Source organism: Rhizomucor pusillus, assembly GCF_041956525.1.
Source record: "Rhizomucor pusillus strain CBS 183.67 unplaced genomic scaffold VTP01scaffold_10, whole genome shotgun sequence".
In the NCBI taxonomy this organism is placed as follows: domain Eukaryota; kingdom Fungi; phylum Mucoromycota; class Mucoromycetes; order Mucorales; family Lichtheimiaceae; genus Rhizomucor; species Rhizomucor pusillus.
In genome coordinates, this window is record NW_027192152.1 from 746,185 (window position 1) to 767,050 (window position 20,866).

The 20,866-nt window shown below is 44.6% G+C and overlaps 5 protein-coding genes across 5 annotated transcripts; 2 read left to right on the forward strand and 3 right to left on the reverse strand.

Moving 5' to 3' along the window:
* Positions 1-1,254: 1,254 nt before the first annotated feature.
* Positions 1,255-2,456, reverse strand: VTP01DRAFT_1300 (uncharacterized protein; the record flags this gene model as incomplete). The annotated part of the gene is made up of 6 exons (XM_069379636.1): positions 1,255-1,422; positions 1,476-1,550; positions 1,611-1,811; positions 1,881-1,990; positions 2,063-2,111; positions 2,178-2,456. 6 exons carry the CDS (start codon positions 2,454-2,456, stop codon positions 1,255-1,257), a joined length of 882 nt encoding a protein of 293 aa, XP_069238708.1.
* Positions 2,457-2,683: 227 nt separating this feature from the next.
* VTP01DRAFT_1301 (uncharacterized protein) lies at positions 2,684-3,565 on the reverse strand (the record flags this gene model as incomplete). Its single annotated transcript, XM_069379637.1, has 1 exon — positions 2,684-3,565. One exon carries the CDS (start codon positions 3,563-3,565, stop codon positions 2,684-2,686), a length of 882 nt encoding a protein of 293 aa, XP_069238709.1.
* A 214-nt stretch (positions 3,566-3,779) lies between these two features.
* Positions 3,780-5,693, forward strand: VTP01DRAFT_1302 (uncharacterized protein; the record flags this gene model as incomplete). Its single annotated transcript, XM_069379638.1, has 6 exons — positions 3,780-3,932; positions 4,033-4,176; positions 4,261-4,466; positions 4,522-4,614; positions 4,678-4,922; positions 4,990-5,693. The coding sequence occupies 6 exons, from the start codon at positions 3,780-3,782 to the stop codon at positions 5,691-5,693; spliced, it is 1,545 nt and encodes a 514-aa protein (XP_069238710.1).
* Positions 5,694-5,812: 119 nt separating this feature from the next.
* VTP01DRAFT_1303 (uncharacterized protein) lies at positions 5,813-12,409 on the reverse strand (the record flags this gene model as incomplete). The annotated part of the gene is made up of 1 exon (XM_069379639.1): positions 5,813-12,409. One exon carries the CDS (start codon positions 12,407-12,409, stop codon positions 5,813-5,815), a length of 6,597 nt encoding a protein of 2,198 aa, XP_069238711.1.
* Positions 12,410-14,308: 1,899 nt separating this feature from the next.
* VTP01DRAFT_1304 (uncharacterized protein) lies at positions 14,309-19,138 on the forward strand (the record flags this gene model as incomplete). Its single annotated transcript, XM_069379640.1, has 9 exons — positions 14,309-14,426; positions 14,487-14,695; positions 14,754-15,325; positions 15,385-16,226; positions 16,289-16,382; positions 16,451-16,600; positions 16,670-18,124; positions 18,189-18,577; positions 18,642-19,138. 9 exons carry the CDS (start codon positions 14,309-14,311, stop codon positions 19,136-19,138), a joined length of 4,326 nt encoding a protein of 1,441 aa, XP_069238712.1.
* Positions 19,139-20,866: the final 1,728 nt, after the last annotated feature.

A 20,866-nucleotide genomic window follows, 5' to 3' on the forward strand; every position in this document is an offset into this window, starting at 1 on the left:
GCTGGGCGAATGTTATGACATGGGGCTTTCAAAGGTATCACTCAATACGGAAAATCGAGGTAGTTACATTGTAGCAAAGTATCGAAGGCGTCAAATTCGTTGACGTTCCTCGTAGGTGCGTCTCGGAGTCTAAAACGGTCCCTGCTCCTCCCAGGATTCCATCTTTTGGCCAGTAAGTGTCAGCAAATGTTGTAAGATTTGCGAGGTTCTCGCTGCTGTCATACCTTGCTGGAATTATATGTTGTTATTTCTGATTGGTTTGGTATTTCGTATAGAATGCAGCGATTTATTGACTGGTGAGATGCGTATCACGACGGTGTTACTATTATTTTATCCGAGCAGCCTTCCTGCAAAACACAGGTTCAGTATGCATACCAGGGACAGAGTGATGCCTAGCTGCTTTTGAGACCAGTTATGTACTTTTATTGTTGTCGTGGAAGATGTTAAATATCTGTCAGAGAGTTTGACTGTGACATCAAACAGCGAGAATAACGCAGCAACAGTCTATTGAAAACAAATGCAAAGCTATTACACCTCGTTACGTGAAACATTGACGAAGATTGCTTGCTGATAATATGACATTATGGATTTCACAGCGCTCACTTTGGATGGTTACCGCATGGTATTTCCATCCAAGACCGCAAATAGAACAGTCAACGGACTAGAATATGTCACATAATATAAGGCGCATACCGAACAACGAAAAATAAACTGTATAGCTACTTCTCCTCTTTATTCAATCTTCTTCTTCCTCGGTTCTAGAAAGGCCTTCAAAATTTGGATTAAGCGTTCCTATGCTCGGTTTTATTGACCATGCCACTGCTGCCTACACACGATACAGAGAAGAATTTCCGTGGTTGTATAGCTACATTATTCTGAATCAAGGTAATATGTTTCGAAAAATGATGTTGGTGCCTTTCAGGAAGAGTTTGATTGTATCTTCCAAACTAATGCGTGTCGCAGGCTCTTTAAGTAACAAAGGGATACGCTGCCATTGGCCTACTGGTGGCATAATCACGCTAGCCTCGTATCCCGACATGGCTGTTCTGCCAATCAGAAAGAACTAGTTAACATGCAGCAGCTGCAGCAAATTGAACTGTCTGCTTGCACATCTCAATCTGAATGGGTGATAAACCTATTCTCCCGAAACGGGTATGTTAGCCGCAAGATGGGTATCCATAGATTTTCCGTGTACTTTGGACAAGGTTCATATGGATATGACATCAAAAACATGGATAATCTTCTTTAATTGTATCATTTTCGTGACTCCAACTCTCGCACAGTTTCCTCCAGTCTTCGATGTACAAGATTTTCATCTTCCACCTTTTTTCGCATACTATCTCGTTGTGCTTTTGCATTCTCCAACTCGATCTCCAGTGCCTCAATTCGTTTATGTCGTTGCGCAAAGACTTCGTCCGTTTTCTATAAATTTTAAGATAAGCTAATGTATATTCATCAAACTTGTTCGTGCTTACCTGTATTTTAAGTTTCATTGTATGCATTTGGTTTTCGATTTCTTTGAAGGACTCGGACGTCTTTTGCACTGTGGTCTGCAGCAAGGTTGATAGATTAAATTAACTCTTCGTAACCAAAAATTAGTTGTCGCTTACTCTTAGAGTGTCGTTCTCTGCAGCCTTTTGTTTTGTTCTGTTTTCGATATCTTCAAGCTTGCGTTTTAACTGGCTCAAATCCATCTCGAGAGACTTGATTTGTCGACTGTATATCAATTTATCATCTTCTAATTCTTGTACTTGGATTCGTTGCTGTGCCTTCAAATCTTCAATCTCCTGAGCATTTCGCCTCTCCGTTTCCTAACGTATTCAAGTTAAAAATCAACATCACAAGGTATTACATCGAAATTGGATGCTGCTCATTGTTACCTGAAGATTAGCTTTTGCTTCAGCAATTTGCCGTATAACTTCTTGGATTTCGACATCTTTTTCATCCGCTGTTGCTTTTAATCCATCTGATCGTTCTTTTAATTCGTTCACTAGATTTACATCGTTGCGTGGAGCGTATATTTTAGCAAACCATATTTAACCGTCTTTCGTTGAATACATACACTGTGCGTCATTCTTTTTCAAAACTGCTTCCATATCTTTAATTCGACCCTGATAGAACGATTATTTGGTATCAGTATCACCGTAATATATACAAGTGAAGCTCCAACGCTGTACCCTGATATCCCACGCGGGTCGTGCTTTTGGTTGGCTGCTGCTGCTGCTACTGCTAGTACTTGATGGTTTCGTGGCGGGTTTCCGTTTAGGAGTCATTGAAGACGAGGAGGAGGACTGGTTTGCATTGGCGCGAATGGCAGCCGCCCGAGCAGTCACTGCTTTTGTTGTGGCAACCGTAGGTGCTGGCCGTGTAATCTTGCTTATTCGTCGTGTTCCTGTCGGTTTAGGAGATTCTGCCGGTGTTGCTTTTCTTTTCCTTGGTTCTGTGTTTTGAAGCATGTTGAATTAAGAGGTATGAGTGAATGCAGGGAATCTAAAGAGTCGATGTATGTTTTGAATGAGAGAAAAAGTCGTTGCTATTCGGCTTTAGAGTAGGGTCGCAAGGAAGATCAAACAAACAAACAAATCAAGTATGTATGATCAAATCTGGAAAGTGACGCACGCCTTTCGCATCACACCGCGCTCGTGATTTTTGGGTTGCAACCCAGACTAGGTCTGCAGGTTCTTTAGGCCTTCAGCAACGTTGATTCTTTATTTATTTCATTATATTCTATCGCTTTTAAATAAAAGTACTTTGCAACGAATGCAGATACCCTGACTGCCAGAGAGACGATAGAGATGCATCCAACGACCATAAGCCAGAGTAACGACCATCCTTCCCTCTTTACAGTGACGCATTCGTAACATTTAAAGTTGGCGTCGATGTGGATTTGTGTTGCATCAGCCTCGACTATCTTGCCGAGTGCATCCGATATGTTTTTCATAAGATACGTGTGACACTGCCGAGAAGCAGAGTAGATGTTTGCGTTCGTCGCCGCGGGGTCCTTGATCTGAAATCCAATTATATCCTCGCCCGAACTAGTACAATTGTAACTACATGTGGTATTGCTTGAATCACTGCAGCACAGAGCATTATGGATGGAACACTTGTAATTTTTCCGGACGCTGTCAACTTGGTCGCGCAAAAACATGTATACGCTCCACAGATTGTTGTTTACGACTTGCAAGTTGAAACCATGATCGCAGTTGAGCGTAATATTGTATTTGACATAAGGTACAAACGGGGTTTGGAAAAACATTAGCGTAGTTCCGTTCTGCATGTCAGAGCGGCAATTTGTGATGGGTTGTTGGGTATAGTTAACGTTATCCAAGAGGTAATACGTCCATCGCTGAGAGAACATGTATTGCCCTGACATCATTTGAAGGGGTTCGCATTGTCGCTCGTCGTATACAGTGTTGAGTGTATTAGAGCAGTTCTGGTACTCATGATTGGCAAAATAGGAGACGATCACTGCAACGGTCGCTATGAGGATGTATGTTCCGTAGAGAAGGATAGTCCATCGAGTATTAAAATCGCCCGTTTGGTTGTAGGTTGCGTGGAGAAGCATAGAGGGTCAAAAGGGAAAAAGGAGCGCATCCCCATGAACTCGGATCCGTCGTGCACTAAAACATGCAGTAATACAGAAAACCAAACCTTGCTGCACATCCTCCAAATGCAGACAGGTCGCAACAGAGCATGACACATTCAGTGGCTGAGCGAGAACTGGTCAAAATCTCCCCTCCTCTCCCCTTTCTTGACGGACAACCAACCGGACCCTCCCAATGGCCACCGCTGAAGAATTGCAGACTCTGGTGCTTACCACCTTGGACCGCGACAATGTCATTGCGGACAGCAAAGACTTGAAGGCCGTCAACGGCGACGACTTGAACCAGCTCTCGCTTCTCGGTGTACTCAACAGCTTGAAATCCAAAGAGGTAGATAGAGCTCTATACCCGACATTTGACAGCATTCGCATGTACACAGAAAGAGAGAACATATTGTTGACGTGTCAATGTTCGGTTATCGCTGGCTTAGATGGTTGACTACGAGCCTATTGAACGTGAGACCTGGAAACTGACCGAGGAAGGACTACAAGTTGCCGAACTTGGTAGCCACGAAGCTCGTGTCTTTGAGGCAATCCCACCAGGTGAAGAAGGTATCGCCATGAGCGAAATTCAGGTATGAAGAGTTCATAAGCAGAATAAAAGTATTGGCTACACAATAGTTTGAACGATGACTCATGTTATATTTTCTAATAATTAGGCAATCCTTGGTGATTCGGCAAAGATCGGTCAGGGCAAGGCTTTCAAGAACAAGTGGATCGCAAAGAAAGGCTCCAACCTTGTTCGACTTGTCGACTCTATTGTTGATCAAACGCAAAAGGATTTAAAGGAAATTGCAGAAACCTCCACGCTCAAGGATGCTAAAGTCTTGGCTGACTTGAAGAAGCGAAAGCTCTGTGAGAAGCAGTAAGTGATACTTAGCTACGTTGTAATTTCCAAACGATTCACGAAAAGTATCCAGAAAAATCACCACTTACAAGGTCACCAAGGGACCTCAATTCTCTCTTGAAATCAAAAAGGAGGCCACCGACTTGACGTATGAAATGCTGCAGAGGTAGGATTGAAGTTACATCGGTGGTTGCAGAGTAGAGCTTGACGCTGATTTTCGAATGTACAGCGGCGAGTGGTCTACTGCCACCTTTAAGAAATACAACTTTGATGCCGTCGGTGTACCGCCAGCAGGAGGACATCTTCATCCGCTTATGAAAGTACGACAAGAATTCCGTGAAATCTTCTTTGAAATGGGTTTCGAGGAAATGCCCACCAACTGCTTTGCTGAGTCCAGCTTCTGGAACTTTGACGCTCTTTTCCAACCACAACAGCATCCTGCACGCGATGCCCACGATACGTTCTTCTTGAAAGGTCAGAATGCGAATGGATTTGACTTGACTTGCAAATACTGAATCGTATATTTATGTCATGCATATAGACCCCGCCTCTACCGACCGTTTCCCTCGCGACTTGATGGAACGCATCAAAGTGACCCACGAAAACGGCGGCGATACCGGATCAACTGGATACAACTATGTTTGGAAAGAAGACGATGCCGGCAAACTCTTACTTCGTACTCACACCACTGCCGTCAGCTCGTACATGCTCTACAAGCTCGCTCAAAAGACCAAAGAGTTGGGCGAATTCCGACCTGCTAAATACTTCTCTATCGACCGAGTTTTCCGCAATGAATCCGTTGACGCCACTCACCTGGCTGAATTCCACCAGATTGAAGGTGTTATCGCCGACAAGAACCTCACATTGGGTGACTTGATCGGCTTTATGGATGTGTTTTTCAAAAAGATGGGCATGGAAAAAATTCGTTTCAAACCTACTTATAACCCTTACACCGAACCTAGCATGGAAATCTTCTCATACCACGAAGGACTTAAGAAATGGGTAGAAATTGGTAACTCGGGCATGTTCCGACCAGAAATGCTGTTGCCCTTGGGCTTACCTCCCGATGTGCGTGTCATTGCGTGGGGTCTCGGTTTGGAACGACCTACTATGGTCAAATATGGCATCTCCAACATCCGTGACCTTTTGGGCCACAAGGTCAACCTTGCCATGATCAAGGAATACCCGATCTGCCGACTGGACAAGAAGATGGGCAAGGAATTGGTCGGGGCAGAGCAACAATAGAGTCTCTATTATGTTCCTTTTTTATCACTTTTCTTCTTCCCCGTCACAGTACATTAAAACAATCTCTTGTACATCTTCTTTCTTGACATATATTATTAATATTTTTAATCGTTCATAAGTTATTCAAGTAACGGACGGGCAAACTTCAAAAGCGCTTCTTCTAATTTCCAAATACTCCAATGATCCAAGTCATTGATAACAGTTCGACCGTCTGTGATGGTATCTTTAAAATCATGGTATTGCTTGTCGACCTCCAATGCATCCAAGCTCCCCATCCAGCCGTTTTCCTTGGTGCCGGGACTCATTACACCTTGCGATTCTAGTCGTACTCCAAGGAAAGCATCCAACAGCGAAACAAACACGTGCCAATCTGCGCCCAGACCGACGGATTGCTGGTGCTTTGCCTTCTTCCATCTGCTTGCCGTCTTTGACAACGAGACAATGCATGCGAGCATATGCTTTTCATCCTGCTGTGCTTCGCGGAACAATGCTGCGAAGAATTGGACCAAGTAGACGGTGCTTCGGGTCGGTTGCGCAATGGATATAACTGCAGCGAGCTCTTCGACCAAGCCTACAAGTTGCTGGATGTTGCCCTTTGTGTCTTCGTACTTGAGCTGAGCATATGCACGGATAGTCAGGTTCGCAGATTGCTCCATGCAACGTTGGAGCAGCAAGGTGGTGTCCGCCTTGGACTGCCAAAGCAAACGTCCAAAGTTTTCCCATTCTATCCCTCCTTTGGATTGCAATGTGCAGCGTTCCAAACAGCTTTCAAGGACAGCAACTCTCGATGCACTAACCGATGGACCTGCCACGGCTCCAAAAACTGCAGTCACTGTAGCTACTTTGCTCTCCTTGATCTTTGGCAAGAAAATGTTTTGGATGTTGTCCCATTTTTCGATAATAGCAAACAAATTTTGGAACGTGCTTCCAAGTTCATCAGTGTCTTTGGATACTGCGTACTCGTTGATAGTATCGTATAAATATACGATCCATTCTTCCTCGACTGAAACTGGCGTTTCACTGCATGCTGAGAGCAATGTCGCAATGTAATCGCTAAATATGCGTCTGCGTTTAACAGAGCTGGAGGGATAGTTGAAACCAGCCATTTCTTGCACCCATTGGATAACTATTGACAAGGGAGTATCGGGTTCTGTAGATGGGCTGGGTATCGGGGTCATCCATGACCGCCAAAGACCGTTGTTCACAATTGACTCTGCTTGCTCTGTATCGAGACTTGAGAAAAGATCTGTTACAGGACTCTTTAGCAACTGCAGTTCCTCCAGTCGCTTGGTTTGATCGTGCCATAATTCATCGCTTTCTTCCGCAAAAATGAAAAGGATCAAGGTATAGCTGAACGTTTGGTCCCTATCGAATTGGAACTGTTTGCCACCTTGTATCCGTCTTGATAAGATCTGAAGAATAAATATCAGGTATTGTATCTTTTTCTGGTCTGTATCTTGTCGCTGCGCCGAGAGCAGTCCGTATGTTTGGCGTACACGTTCAAGCTGCTGCCGTGACATTTCAAGGTCGCTCCAATCTAGCGCACAAACTGCTTTTGCATACATGGTCAACCAGGCCCCACTGTGCCGAGACCGCAGTAACTCGTCATGATAGAATGCAAATATCAAATGAAGCAGTTTTGATCGATGTTGCTCACTGTGCAAACTTCCAAGTCGCCGTCGAACAAGATGATGATAGATAATTGCACACTCACTTTCTTCTTGCTCTTCTTCGAGTAGCCATGGATGATAACAGCGGCATAAATTCCGCCAGTAGAAGCTGACAAGGTCCTTGTCCAGATTTTCCAAACGCACATCGCATAATAAATGTACTATCAAAGTACGGAGAGCTGCTGCGTTGGAACTGCCGATCACATCGGTTGGTGATTGCTTCAGCTGATCCAACTTTGCACCAAGCAGATCCAGCATTGGCACAATTTCTTGCTGTGGCAAGTTATCAAGCTGCATCCGATCATCCGTTTGCAACTTTGACGTGACAACCGAGTGATCCAGTCCACCGAGACTAACAATATATGCATCTACGAGTTGTGATCTCTGGTCATGACTGCGTTTGACCGATGTCTGCGTGTTCTCCAACAGGTTCAAAAGACGTTCCAATACGTTCAGCCTGTCTGATGTATTGTCGGCTGCATTCATTAACGATAGAGCAAGTTTGAAGTGTTCCAAAGTAAGTTGCTCGTTAACTCTCTTTTCGATGCATTGCTTTAGTGTCAAGAAGTTTTGGTGGTAGAAATTGTTTCGTGATTGGTCTGTTGCAAAAGGACTCTGCGCCCAGGCGACCATGTCAAAGTTTGGAAGGAGATCGAGTTGCTGCTGGCTATGGAGCTGACATACGCGGCTGTATGTTTTGACCAACTGTTTGAAATCAGCATGCGGTTGAAATATATTGCGTATATATCGAGGAGATGCATCCATGTTTTCGAGCATGGAAAGAAACTTGTCCAAGTACTTCCTCTCCTGACCAATAAATCCGCATAATGTTTGGCCGATTCGGTGCAGAATATTTTGCACTGGTGGAAAGTATTCGAGCTCTGTCTTTAGATTCTGTAATGCATGTGATAGGCAGTCCCAAGCTTTGTCGATGAGAACCTGACGTCTCTTTGAATTCTTGGACTCTCTTTCGATAGCATCCATCAATCGATACAGCAACATGGACTGGATACAGATCCGCGCATCCACTGCCGTACATATTACAGCTTCGGCTCGGTATCGATTGTCGTCAATAAGCTGTTTTACAGCCGGATCTTGCTGAGCATGCTGAACAGTCGTTTCCCAACGTGCAAGCTTCTTGCAGCCCTTGTTTCCTTTTGCGCATGAAGCTTTGATCTGTTCAATAACCGGTTTGCACACGAAAAGCTTCGTCAAGTGTTGAAGGTATTCTTGGTCCAGTTTCGTCAATACGTCAACGTGATTTTGGAAACATAGCGCATGATATTTCATGGTGCCTATCATAGAACCGAGCAAGTCTTCTGGGGGTGACGATACAAGGTCTTCAGCTGAAGGCGTCTGCGCCGGTCTAGTTAGTTGTAAATGCGGCAACGCTGCCACCTGATTCGTGGTAGGTGCTTTGCGCTTTTTCACGGACGATGACGACTTTTTACTATCGCACTGCTCTCGTTGTTGTGATACCTCTCCTATGCACTGAAACTTTTCCGCTCCAATCCAGACGTAATTACAAAATTCATTCTCCAAAGCTTTTCGCCCGGCAACCCATATGTTCTCGAAAAACTGTGCAGGCTGTTCTTGCAGCTTTGTTAGGATTTCAGATGTACGGCAAGCTTGCAATTTTTCTGGATAATAGTAAGCAGGTAAGCTGTCAACATCGAAGTCAGCATTCTCCAAGTCTGCGTTGCCTAGCCATAGCCACATGGCATAATAGAGTCGTCGCAATTTTCCGTGGCCTGATTCAGTGTCCTTCTCTTCGGTGCATTTTTGTCCATGCACAGATTGCAAAAACGCAATCCGATCCCGTAGCTTCGAGAGTAGGTCGTGTTTCTTTTCAAAAAATAACGGGCCGAGAACTAGGCGTTTTTTCTGTGTCTGTATGCAGCTGAAGTAGAGACTGAAGAACATCTGGAGATATGCAGGCAACAGGGGATGCTCCGGTGGACATGTTAGGATATGTTGCAACCATCGGTATATGCACAAAAAGTCGATCGGTTTCTCCAGATCCGCCAGAAAAGGATCGATATTTACATCTCCATTTGAGAGATCCTTTCCAGCCAGGTAGACTTGCAGCGATTGTCTTATCTCTCTTTCGTCTGCAGTTTCCATCAACAAGGTGTAAAATGCAAACCACAGCGAACTTTGCTCGACACCAGCAGTCTTGAAAATGTTATTCGCTGTAAGAGACATCAGCGACCATTCGCCAGCCAAAAGGCTCTTATAGGCAGTATCAGGGAGCATAGTCTTGATGAAGCGAAGAGGATTCCGCGATTGTCCGCCAGCAGGTCCGAGATTTGGCGAGGACGAGGAGGACGAGGAGTCTTGATGTTTACTTTTCTCCAACTTTGATTGCTCTCGTCGTAACATTTCTTGGATTAACTGATGGCGAGAAAGGCAAAATGCTGCCATGCACAAACTATCCATAATTTTGACATAATGCTCGCTCCACATCCACTCCTGTTTCATGAATAAAGTCTTGAGCCACGAATGGAGGATCAAGTCCCGGTATGAGAAGCCGTGACCTTTATCGTCCATCATGTTGCTAACCGAATCGATAAAATTACCGTGCCAGACGTGTGAGAGCACGGTCATTGAGACACCGTTGAGCTTTTCTCCAAATAAAGTGCGCCTTTCTTGCAACGACAAAGCTCCATCAGTCAGCATGGGGTCCGCCTTCAAATTGACCATCTGCCGCAAAAAGTTTGCCAAGCTTGGATCGTTGAAAAAATCATCCCCATGCATATATACAAAAGCTGGAACTATCTCGGCAAACATACGAAGCACTGCCTCGGCCTTTCCTCTTTTGAGCACTAGGAACATCTTGCCCCATCCATCTGCGCTTTCGAAACGCAAAAAATGTCGGCTGGTTGGAGATAACATGAAGCAAATGTAAACTAGCAGCGAAGCATGGGAAGCTATGGTATCCGTTGAATGCTGTAACATGTCCTTTAGAAAACTCGCCGAGACCGTCTTTTCAATGTCTGATGCGCGACTCGATATTGGACAATCGTATAGTTTGAGCCTTAATGTAATATTCCAAATCCAGTCGATGAATTCGCGGGCTTCTGGTATATCGACCATACTCGTTCTCAACGTTGCTGCTTTGGCGGCGGCTGCTGACAAGAAGGTGGTGGTGTTTGGTAGCAAAGACGAGATTGCTGAAGCGACGCTTCCCTTGAGATTGCTATCTGAATCGGGTAAAGGTTGTATGCGCTGTGCAGCATCTAGCAAAAGGAAGGCCATTTCTTCGTGGATCTCATAGCGCACAAAAGGCGAACGTCTGTCGCTCCAGGATTGAGATTTGGATATTGATGCGTCTCGTTCCTCGCTGTATCCAAAATTAATATTTTCAATGAGGTACCTTGCGAAGGTTGCGCCTAAGCTGTTCACTGGGCTTTCGCATAGCAATGGATGTAGTAAAAGAAGGTCTTCCTTGAGGACTTTCCATTTTTCTAGCGGAAGCGATCGGAAGAGATATAAAGCCATTCCTTCCATTTGAGAAAAATGATCGGACGTCCATCGTAAAAGCAGTGATATGACGAACGGGTGACATGCACATATCGGTCCAAAGTTATCTCTTACATCCTTGTAGTAAGTATCTCGAAGATTTTCGTCGACAAATGCCACGTTGAATAGTGTATGGGCGATGACTGCGATGGTTGAAGCAGCAAAGCTTTTGTCTGCGTTTTGTGTGACATCTCCAGCGCCAATTGGTAAGCTAGTGACGATACTGGTCAGACAGCTCAGCGTAAAGATGCCCTGGACCTGATCCTTGGATAAAAACTGCAGAAATTCAGATACGTCTGGGAAATCTTTCAATACGTCCTCCAATGGCAGCGGCTCTTGTTCGTTCGATATGCGCAGCAGCGTCAGCGTCAGCTTCCACAGGGAATGCACGGACATGGCTTGAAAAGGTAGTGAAGGTAAAAAATGCCATGCGCTGGAGCAATCGGCCTCCAAGTATATATCAACCACAAGCCGGATAGTATGATCGAAATCATGTTGATATTGCTGCTTTGCTTGTAAAGTTTGCTGCGTGAACGATTCTGCTAATATGTGTGATATTTTGCTGGTTGTTTGTGCCAATCGTTTAAAAGCAGTGGAAAAGTTTCCTTGCTGAAACGTCAGGACTCCGAGACTTAGGACGGAGAGCAATTCGTTGGAGAAGGTAAAGATCTTTTCAAGATTATTTACATCATTGCCGTTCCCTTTTAGATCATCGAGTATGTTCTCGTATACGTTTACGATAGCCATCTGATCCAGTGCTAATAAATAGTCGTCTTCTAACCACCTGGGATCTTTAGCGTGCAGCGAGCGGTCAAACAGGAGCCGCAATGCCGAGATATATTCTTCAGCAAAATGATCGTGAGATTGCCATTGATATTGCAGCAAACATCGTGCCCATTGCATAGAGTCCGCAAACTGAAGAAGATGAAGTAGTATGAATTTTCGTTCAGAGATAGATGCGAGTCGAATGAGGCATCCGCCTATATGCATGATCCATGTCTGCAGGTCGTCCGTAAACGTCTTGACGGGCGCATCGCTGGTATTATTTGTTCTTCTCTGCGCTGCAAAGAGAGTATTGAGCATACGCTCTAAAGTGACTACGTCGTCATTTCTTGATTCCGAATCTTTTGTTGACAGGCTGCTCTCATTCTGATAGTCGATGTCAGTTTTACTATCAGGCCGATGATTTAACGCCCACAACGTATCGTCGACGTAAGCCTGGGTGAGAATTCGTGACAATTTTGCTTCATAAAGTTGACGAAAAAGGCTAACGTTGGCATCCTCTCGAACATGACGCAATATTTCTCTTAACTGGTCGACCTCTGCCGTTTGCAAGGTAGCCACCTGACCGGTACACTCGAACTCTACATCCATGTTGTCTCCGCATTTCCCGCGCAATATTATCTGATCTGGTTCCAGTTTCCATATCCGCATCGCAGTATCTCGTTCGCTGGCCTGCATCTCTGCAATAGCTTCTTTTGCATCTGCAGTCTGCTCCAAATGTCTTTTGTAGTCGGCCAACATCCACGCCAGTCTTTCATCCTGCTTCGCATCTCGCTCTAATGAATCGTAGAATTCTTTTGCTGTGCTCTCTATGTCCTGAGAATTCAGAGAACTTGCCGTCTCCTCTTGTCGATTTGATTTGCGTTCGGGAAGAAACCTGACTTTACAACGACGCGTTTGTTTATTGCTGTGCAATACCAGACTGCATTTCTCTTCCAGATATACCTCTTTTCTTCGAGCGAGATTCAACCGGCTTGCTATCTTTAGCTTGTCTTAGAGAATTGTAGAATTCTCTTGAGCGCCAATGACTGTACCTCGCATAAGTCCACTGAAAATCCGTCGCAAACTGCGATCGTACGGTAAAGGAACTTTAATCGGATCAAACAGCTCTGCTAAAAGGCAAGAATAAGTTCGTGATTGACAACATTCAAACTGCTGTGATGATACATGTGAACAAGTAGCGTCCAGACGAGAAAAACACTTAAGTAACGGTAGTGTGTGTAGACAGCACCAGATCACCGCCAAGTGAATTTCCCGCTTCTTGGTCAGATTAATGCAATGCACATCTTTTTTCCCTAGTGGCATGAAAATGTGCATAGCGATTACAATCTGCAAATAGCAAATAGACATGCGCTTCTAGTATAGCACAATGCTGCGGCTAGTAAAGGGAACTCCTGTATATCTGGGAACATGCGCAGCACGTGCAGAGTTGATGTCTCATCACTATGCAGGAGAACTGAACAGATTGAATCGAATTTCACGAAACAAGGTGGGAGGAAGATCAGCTGCTGTAAGACGGAATATTGGCTAAATGTTATCCGGTTGTAAAGTGTACCGATGACGGAATTCATTGATATGTAACTACATGAATATCGCTTATATAATACCGTAACGCCATACTACAGCTGCTATACTTCTGTATCGAGATATCGGTGTACCGGTAAGCAGCCCCTTAAATGTACAAATTTCGAGCATCCGGCTGAGTGCATCAATTGTTGCATGCAATTCCGGCTGCAAGCTTCAGCAGTAACATTCACAGCATCATTCTGTCTGTAAAGCTTATCGATGATAACAGAGAACAATATATGAAAAAGATGAGCAATTATCGTCGGACCGGCAAGATTTAGCCTCCAGACGAGGAAATGGAATCTTCGCCCGCATTTGGCTTCATGTGAGCGGACAAGATTAATCTTGGCTTATCAGCTTTGAAAATCAGAACATTGAACGAACGCGCTGGCTATAACTGATGCAGTGCAAATGTGTACCGCGTCGCAAATATAACGTGATACGCCGCCTAAACCGCCTCCGACCGCTTAAAGTTTTCCGCCTCATTTGATTGGATAATATCTAGCTACCGACCATAAGCAGCTGCTACTGCGGCCCATCGAGCGTATGCCAAATAAGGTTACTGAGCGTCAATGCACTGGCACTCTCGAATGTTCTTCCACATTCATTGGCTGAACGAGGAAAAAACTTAGCACCGAGAGCCAGTTAGCAGGTAGTCTAAGTCTGGGGTTTCCGCCCGGTCCGGATAGCCGATGGAAACATTCTACACGGCGCAGCACCTCACAAGATACGGATTAAATAGAACTTTTCGATAATATTGAGATGCTTGACAGCTGTGGGTACTAGACAAGGCAGAATTTGTGGACACAGGGCCTATTGATATCTGTTTTTGGAGTCTTTGTACTTCCAACGTTGCCTTTCATGGCGGCCCGTTAGAAACCGTTGTTTGTCTCCGCCAGGCATAGTAGCATATTTGCAGCACAGATCGGCAACAGAAGTATCCGAGAAAAAAAATGGATGCCCGAACATGGCTTTCGCCGACTTCCCCGATAGGTTACAAAAATTATATAAAAAAAGGTATGGGTGTGCGACTGTGTATCAGACCTCTTCCTTTCGACTTGTTTGGCAATAGACATGCCAACTGAGAAAGATGATCATTCGTTGGCAGAGTCCAACAAAACAATTACCGGCGAGAACGCTAGAAACGCAAACACCTTTGGTGAACCTAATGCCAACGCGGTCGATGTAGACGGTATGTAAATCACTATATTTCTTCCGTCCCCTGACCCGGCCACTCACTCCGTTACTGCAGCTGCCATCAGCGAGTACAAAGAACTCAAGCGTGAACTATCAAAGATCAGCCGCAAGTCGACAACGCACGAAGGCAAACTCGAAGAGGGTCAAGCCGCTGCAGAAGAATTCAACCTCGATGATTTCTTGCACGGTGAACGGCGTCAACAGTCTGAAGCCGGTATGAAGCCCAAGCATTTGGGTCTCATTTGGAAAAATGTTACTGTCGAGGTAAGACAGGCTTACAGATCAAGACAAGTTCCTAGGCTAATAATTCATTGTTGATCAGGGTCTGGGTGCTGACGCCCATACTATCCCGACTGTCCTCAGCACTCTTGGTGACATGATTCAGTTTTGGAAGTATTTTGGCATCGGTATCAAAGGCAGCAAAAAGACCATCCTTCGCGATCAGACTGGTTTCGTCCGAGACGGTGAAATGCTCCTAGTTCTCGGTCGTCCTGGCGCAGGTTGTACTTCACTGCTCAAGGTTCTATCCAACATCCGCGGTGCTTTCACCCGCATCGACGGTGAAGTCAGCTACGGCGGCATCAATCACAAGACATTCGCGAAGTATTACCGCGGCCAAGTCATCTACAACGAAGAAGAAGATATGCACTATCCCACTCTTACACTCAAGCAAACCCTCCAATTCGCGCTGCGCAACAAGACTCCCGGTCGGCGCCTGCCGAACGAAACCAGAGAAGACTTTATCAACAAGATCTTGTACCTGCTCGGCAACATGCTTGGTCTCACCAAGCAAATGAACACTATGGTCGGCAACGCCTTCGTCCGTGGTCTTTCCGGTGGTGAACGCAAGCGCTTGTCTATCGCTGAAGTCATGACAACACAGAGCTCAATCTGGTATGTAATGTTACATATATATAGCAATGATTCTTCTTATTCTAACCCATTATGTGAAGTCTTTGGGATTGTTCAACTAGAGGTTTGGACGCTGCATCCGCTCTTGACTATGTCCGTTCTCTTCGAATCATGACCGATATCTTCAGCAAGACTACTGTTTCGACATTGTACCAGGCATCCAACAGCATTTACGAATTATACGATAAAGTTCTTCTTCTCGACGAAGGTTACTGTCTCTACTTTGGCCCTGTCAGTGAAGCTAAGGCCTACTTTGAAGACCTTGGTTTCTACTGTCCTCCTCGCAAATCCACGCCAGATTTCTTGACTGGTCTCTGCAACCCTCTTGAGCGTCAATACAAACCTGGCTGCGAAGAATCAGCTCCACACCACGCACCCGAATTCGCCGAACGCTACTATCAATCTGATATCTACAAGCGTATGATGGAAGAACTGCGAGACTACGAAGCCGAAATCCAGAGAGAAAAACCATCCGAGGTTTTCAAGGCTGCTGTTGCAGAAGAGCATCAAAAGTATGCTCCCAAAGGCGAACCATACACTGCATCTTTCTATCAACAAGTCAAAGCACTTACCATCCGTCAATACCATCTTCTCATCAAAGATTATCCTGCACTCATCTCCCGTTATGGCACTATTCTCATTCAAAGTCTTATCATGGCATCTTGTTTCTACAACCTTCCCCTCACTGGTTCCGGCGCTTTCTCCCGCGCAGGTGGTCTTTTCTTCTCGCTCTTGTTCAACGCTTTCATCTCTCAAACCGAACTTGTCAACTTTTTGATGGGCCGTCCTGTTCTGGAAAAGCACAAGCATTTTGCAATGTATCGACCAAGCGCCTTTTACATTGCTCAGGTTGTTCTTGATGTTCCATACGCTGTTGTCCAAGGTAAGCAGAAACATTTATCGCAACTCACTGAATCCAGTACTAAAACAATCATTTCTTTCTAGTCCTGTTGTTCGAAATCTGTTCCTACTTTATGATGGGCTTAAATCTGGACGCTGGCCGTTTCTTTACCTATTTCATTACGTTATTTTTCATTAAGTAAGCACTGTAAAGATATCTGCTGAATTTTTTGTTACTCACATGCAAATTTTGCTTCTATATCACAGTATGATGATGAATGGTCTGTTCAGATCATTTGGTGCCATCTTTTCAAGCTTCTTCCTGGCCACGCAGGTTTCTGGTATTTTGCTCATCGCCCTTGTTACCTACATTGGTTACCAAATCCCTTATAATACTATGCATCCTTGGCTGTTCTGGTAAGTTTTCCTTTTTGGAACTGTGTAATGTGTAATGGTAGGCAAATGTCCTAACCAGTGTATATCCAGGATTTACTGGATGAATCCTTTGGCTTATGGTTACAAAGCAATCCTTAGCAATGAAATGCACGGTCAAGTGTATTCTTGCGAAGGTCAAGGCAACTCCGTTCCGTACGGTCCAGGTTACGATGACTGGAACTACAAGACTTGCACTATGAAGGGTGGCCAAGCAGGTCAAAACTATGTCATTGGTGATGACTACCTGCGCACTGCTCTTTCGTACGAACCTAACCAACTCTGGGCTCCTGACTTCGTTGTCGTTGTTGCTTTCTTCTTGTTCTTTACCTTCGTTTGTGCTTTCTTCATGGAGTTCAAAGGTCTCAACAAGGGCGGTACTCTTACTAAACTGTATGCTCCCGGTAAAGCTCCCAAGCCCCGTACTATGGAAGAAGAGGACGAACGTCGTCGCAGACAGAAGGAAATTACCGACCAAATGGAAAGCATTTCTACTGGTACGACTTTCTCCTGGCACCACATTAACTACACCGTACCTTTCAAGGGTGGTCCATTGCAGCTTTTGAACGATGTCTCTGGTATCGTCAAGCCTGGTCATTTGACTGCTCTTATGGGTTCTTCCGGTGCTGGTAAGACCACCTTGTTGGATGTCCTCGCTCGTCGCAAGACCATCGGTAAAGTCGACGGCCGCATCTACCTTAACAATGAAGCTTTGATGAAGGACTTTGAACGTATCACTGGTTACTGTGAACAGATGGATATCCATCAGCCTGCTGTTACTGTCCGTGAAGCTATGCGTTTCTCTGCCTACTTGCGCCAGGATGCCGATGTCCCCAAGTCTGAGAAGGACGCCTACGTCGAACAGATTATTACTCTTTTGGAAATGGAAGATATCGCAGATGCTCAGATCGGTGATGTCGAACATGGCTTTGGTATCTCTGTTGAAGAACGCAAGCGTCTCACTATTGGTATGGAACTCGTCGCCAAGCCCAAGCTTTTGTTCTTGGATGAACCTACCTCTGGTCTCGACTCTCAAAGCTCTTACAACATTGTCCGTTTCATCCGCAAGTTGGCAGACGCTGGTTGGCCTGTGCTCTGTACCATTCACCAGCCTTCCGCTATTCTCTTTGAACACTTTGACCACTTGCTGCTTCTGGTCCGAGGTGGCAAGACCGCTTACTATGGTGAAATTGGCCCCGACGCTCGAACCATGATTAATTACTTTGAGTCCAATGGTGGACCGAAGTGCGGTGAAAGCACAAATCCTGCAGAATATATTTTGGAGGTTGTCGGTGCAGGCACTGCTAATGCTGGCAAGGCTACTCGCGATTGGTCGGAAATCTGGAAGAACTCGCCGCAAGCAAAGGCTCTTGAAGAAGAACTCGAGCAAATCCATCAAACTGCAAACAAGAACCCTACTCGCAAGGCCTTGACTTATGCTACGCCATTCTGGACTCAATTCTGGCTTGTCTTGAAGCGTATGACTCTAGCTTACTGGAGATCACCTGAGTAAGTCGATCTTCGTACCTTTAGCTTATTTGTACGTATTAACTAACATTTTTCTGTTGCTTAGGTACAACATTGGTCGCTTTGTTACTCTCATGTGTACCTCTTTGATCACTGGTTTCACTTACTGGAAGCTGTCGCCCTCATCGACTGATATGCAGAACCGTCTCTTTGCCCTGTTCAGCACTTTCATTATGGCAATGATTCTTATTATCCTGGCCCAGCCCAAGTTCATGACAGAACGTCTTTACTTTAGACGTGAATACGCCTCTAGATTCTATGGCTGGGCACCTTTCGCATTCTCTGCTATTCTTGTAGAGATCCCATACATCATTTTCTTCAGCACCTTCTTCATGTTTGGCTTCTACTGGACTGCTGGTTTGACGAACACATCAGATGCCGTCGGCTACTTCTGGATTACGCTGGTTGTCTTTGTCTTCTGGGCTGTCACTCTGGGTACGTAAACATAATCCCCCTAAGGAAGGAATATAAAAAGCTTACAATGCATGAATGATTTTAGGTTTCGTTATTGCCTCCGTTGCCGAAATTCCTACCATGGCCGCTGTCATCAACCCTGTTGTCGTCTCTGTGCTTATCCTGTTTGCCGGTCTTATGCAACCTCCCAGCGCTATGCCCAAGTTCTGGAGCTCATGGATGTATTGGTTGGGTCCTTTCCACTACTACATTGAAGGTCTTGCAGTCAACGAACTTCAGCACGTTACTGTTGTATGCAACGATAACGATCTTATCCGCTTCAACCCGCCTCCTGGTCAAACTTGCAGCCAGTACACGGAGAACTTCTTCGCCTACGGTGCTCCTGGATACATCGCGAACCCGAATGCCACTAGCAACTGTGGTTACTGCAGCTACAAGTCTGGTACCGAATACTTCACCCTCAACTTCCAGTGGGATGCCTCCCACAAATGGCGTAACTGGGGTATTTTACTGTGTTACTTCGTTTTCAACGTCCTTGTATTCTTGGTTCTTTGCTACTGGAAACGCAAAGCCCGACGTTAAATGGTTTTATTGTAAGTTTATATTATACTCGTCATTTAATAAAACAAGCATTAAACCTCATTTAGATACAATCTACAATAAACTCTTTACGACCAATCTTATGTAAACTCATTGATTTTGTATAACAAGGTTACTGGATAAATATCGATCTGGATAAAGAGCATTGTTGCAACTCCTCCAGTGAGGGTGGATCAAAATATTTGAAGTCGAAAGCCGGTGTCGAGCTTGTCTCGAGAATTCTTCACGCTTAAACGTCAATGGAAGTTCTCTTCGGTGCTCTTGAAGTTATTCATAGTTTCAGATACGAATCATTAATGGTTATCATTGGACGTTGATGCATATTTTTTGCAATATTCATATTTATATTCATAGAAAATGATTGAAAAACTACTCTCGGTTGTTTTAAGTTACTTTTTCTCATGACCTTACGGCACAAACTGAATCTCTGTTCTCGAACCGTTTCTAATACTTTTTCAGAAGGTCTTCAAAAGGTCAACAAATGTTTATTCCTCTATTTTCAATGCTAAAAGTTGCATATTATTATCGATTTAAGGATATTGCTTTCTGCATCGTCGCAGATGATCCATTTTTCCGCAATGATTACAATGTTGTGGCCTTTCTCTTGCAATTTTAGCAATTTTATAGGTATACAGGTACAGATGTACGTAGAAGAGATGTGCGTAGATGTGATAAAGAAGAACAAATTTCTAGAGTCTCTCAAGCAGGCTTTGTATCTGACTCTGACAGCATGAAGATATTTCCCAAAAAAGAGCAATCCGTGGATCAAAGAGACTGGTATTAGCATAGAAGGCAATAAACAAGGCGACGATTGCCTAGTCTCTGGGGCACTGCTTCTCTGCACTGTTTGAGAACGTAACGAACTGATAATAATAAAATCATTTATTTCCTAGTAGCACTGTGTATGAACTCTTGACAAAGGAAATAGGCTCAGCAGCACCTGGACAGCCTCATCTGAGCTCAGCATAGTCTTTGCTTTCTCTCGGTGTTCCTTAATAATAGCATGAACGTTATACATAGGCGATTCACTTTACCACAGAGCATTGTTCAAAACAATGTGATGAAAGGGTTATTATTGCTTTCAAAAATGACTAGTGAAGAATGAATTAATTACGAGATAGCTATCTAGCTCGATCTAAAACATGTGAATGTTGTGGTCTGCTAATGCGCCGCTTATGGTAGGTGCATGTGCAAGCATACGGTCTTGTTGATGAGAAGTAAGCGAAGTAAAATTTGCATTCAACATGGTGGACATTCGTTTCCTGTCTGTTCGTACACTCGCTGCTGCTGACGCGCGTTTGGTAAGTTTCTAAATTAGCGCGTTCATGGTATAATGAGCCTGCTTTCTTTTCTTTTTTTTTTTTTGGCTCAGATAAAATAACCGAGTAACACCGTCGTGATACGCATCTCACCAGTCAATAAATCGCTGCATTCTATACGAAATACCAAACCAATTAGAAATAGCAACATATAATTCCAGCAAGGTATGACAGCAGCGAGAACCTCGCAAATCTTACAACATTTGCTGACACTTACTGGCCAAAAGATGGAATCCTGGGAGGAGCAGGGACCGTTTTAGACTCCGAGACGCACCTACGAGGAACGTCAACGAATTTGACGCCTTCGATACTTTGCTACAATGTAACTACCTCGATTTTCCGTATTGAGTGATACCTTTGAACAACCCCATGTCATAAAATTCACCCAGCG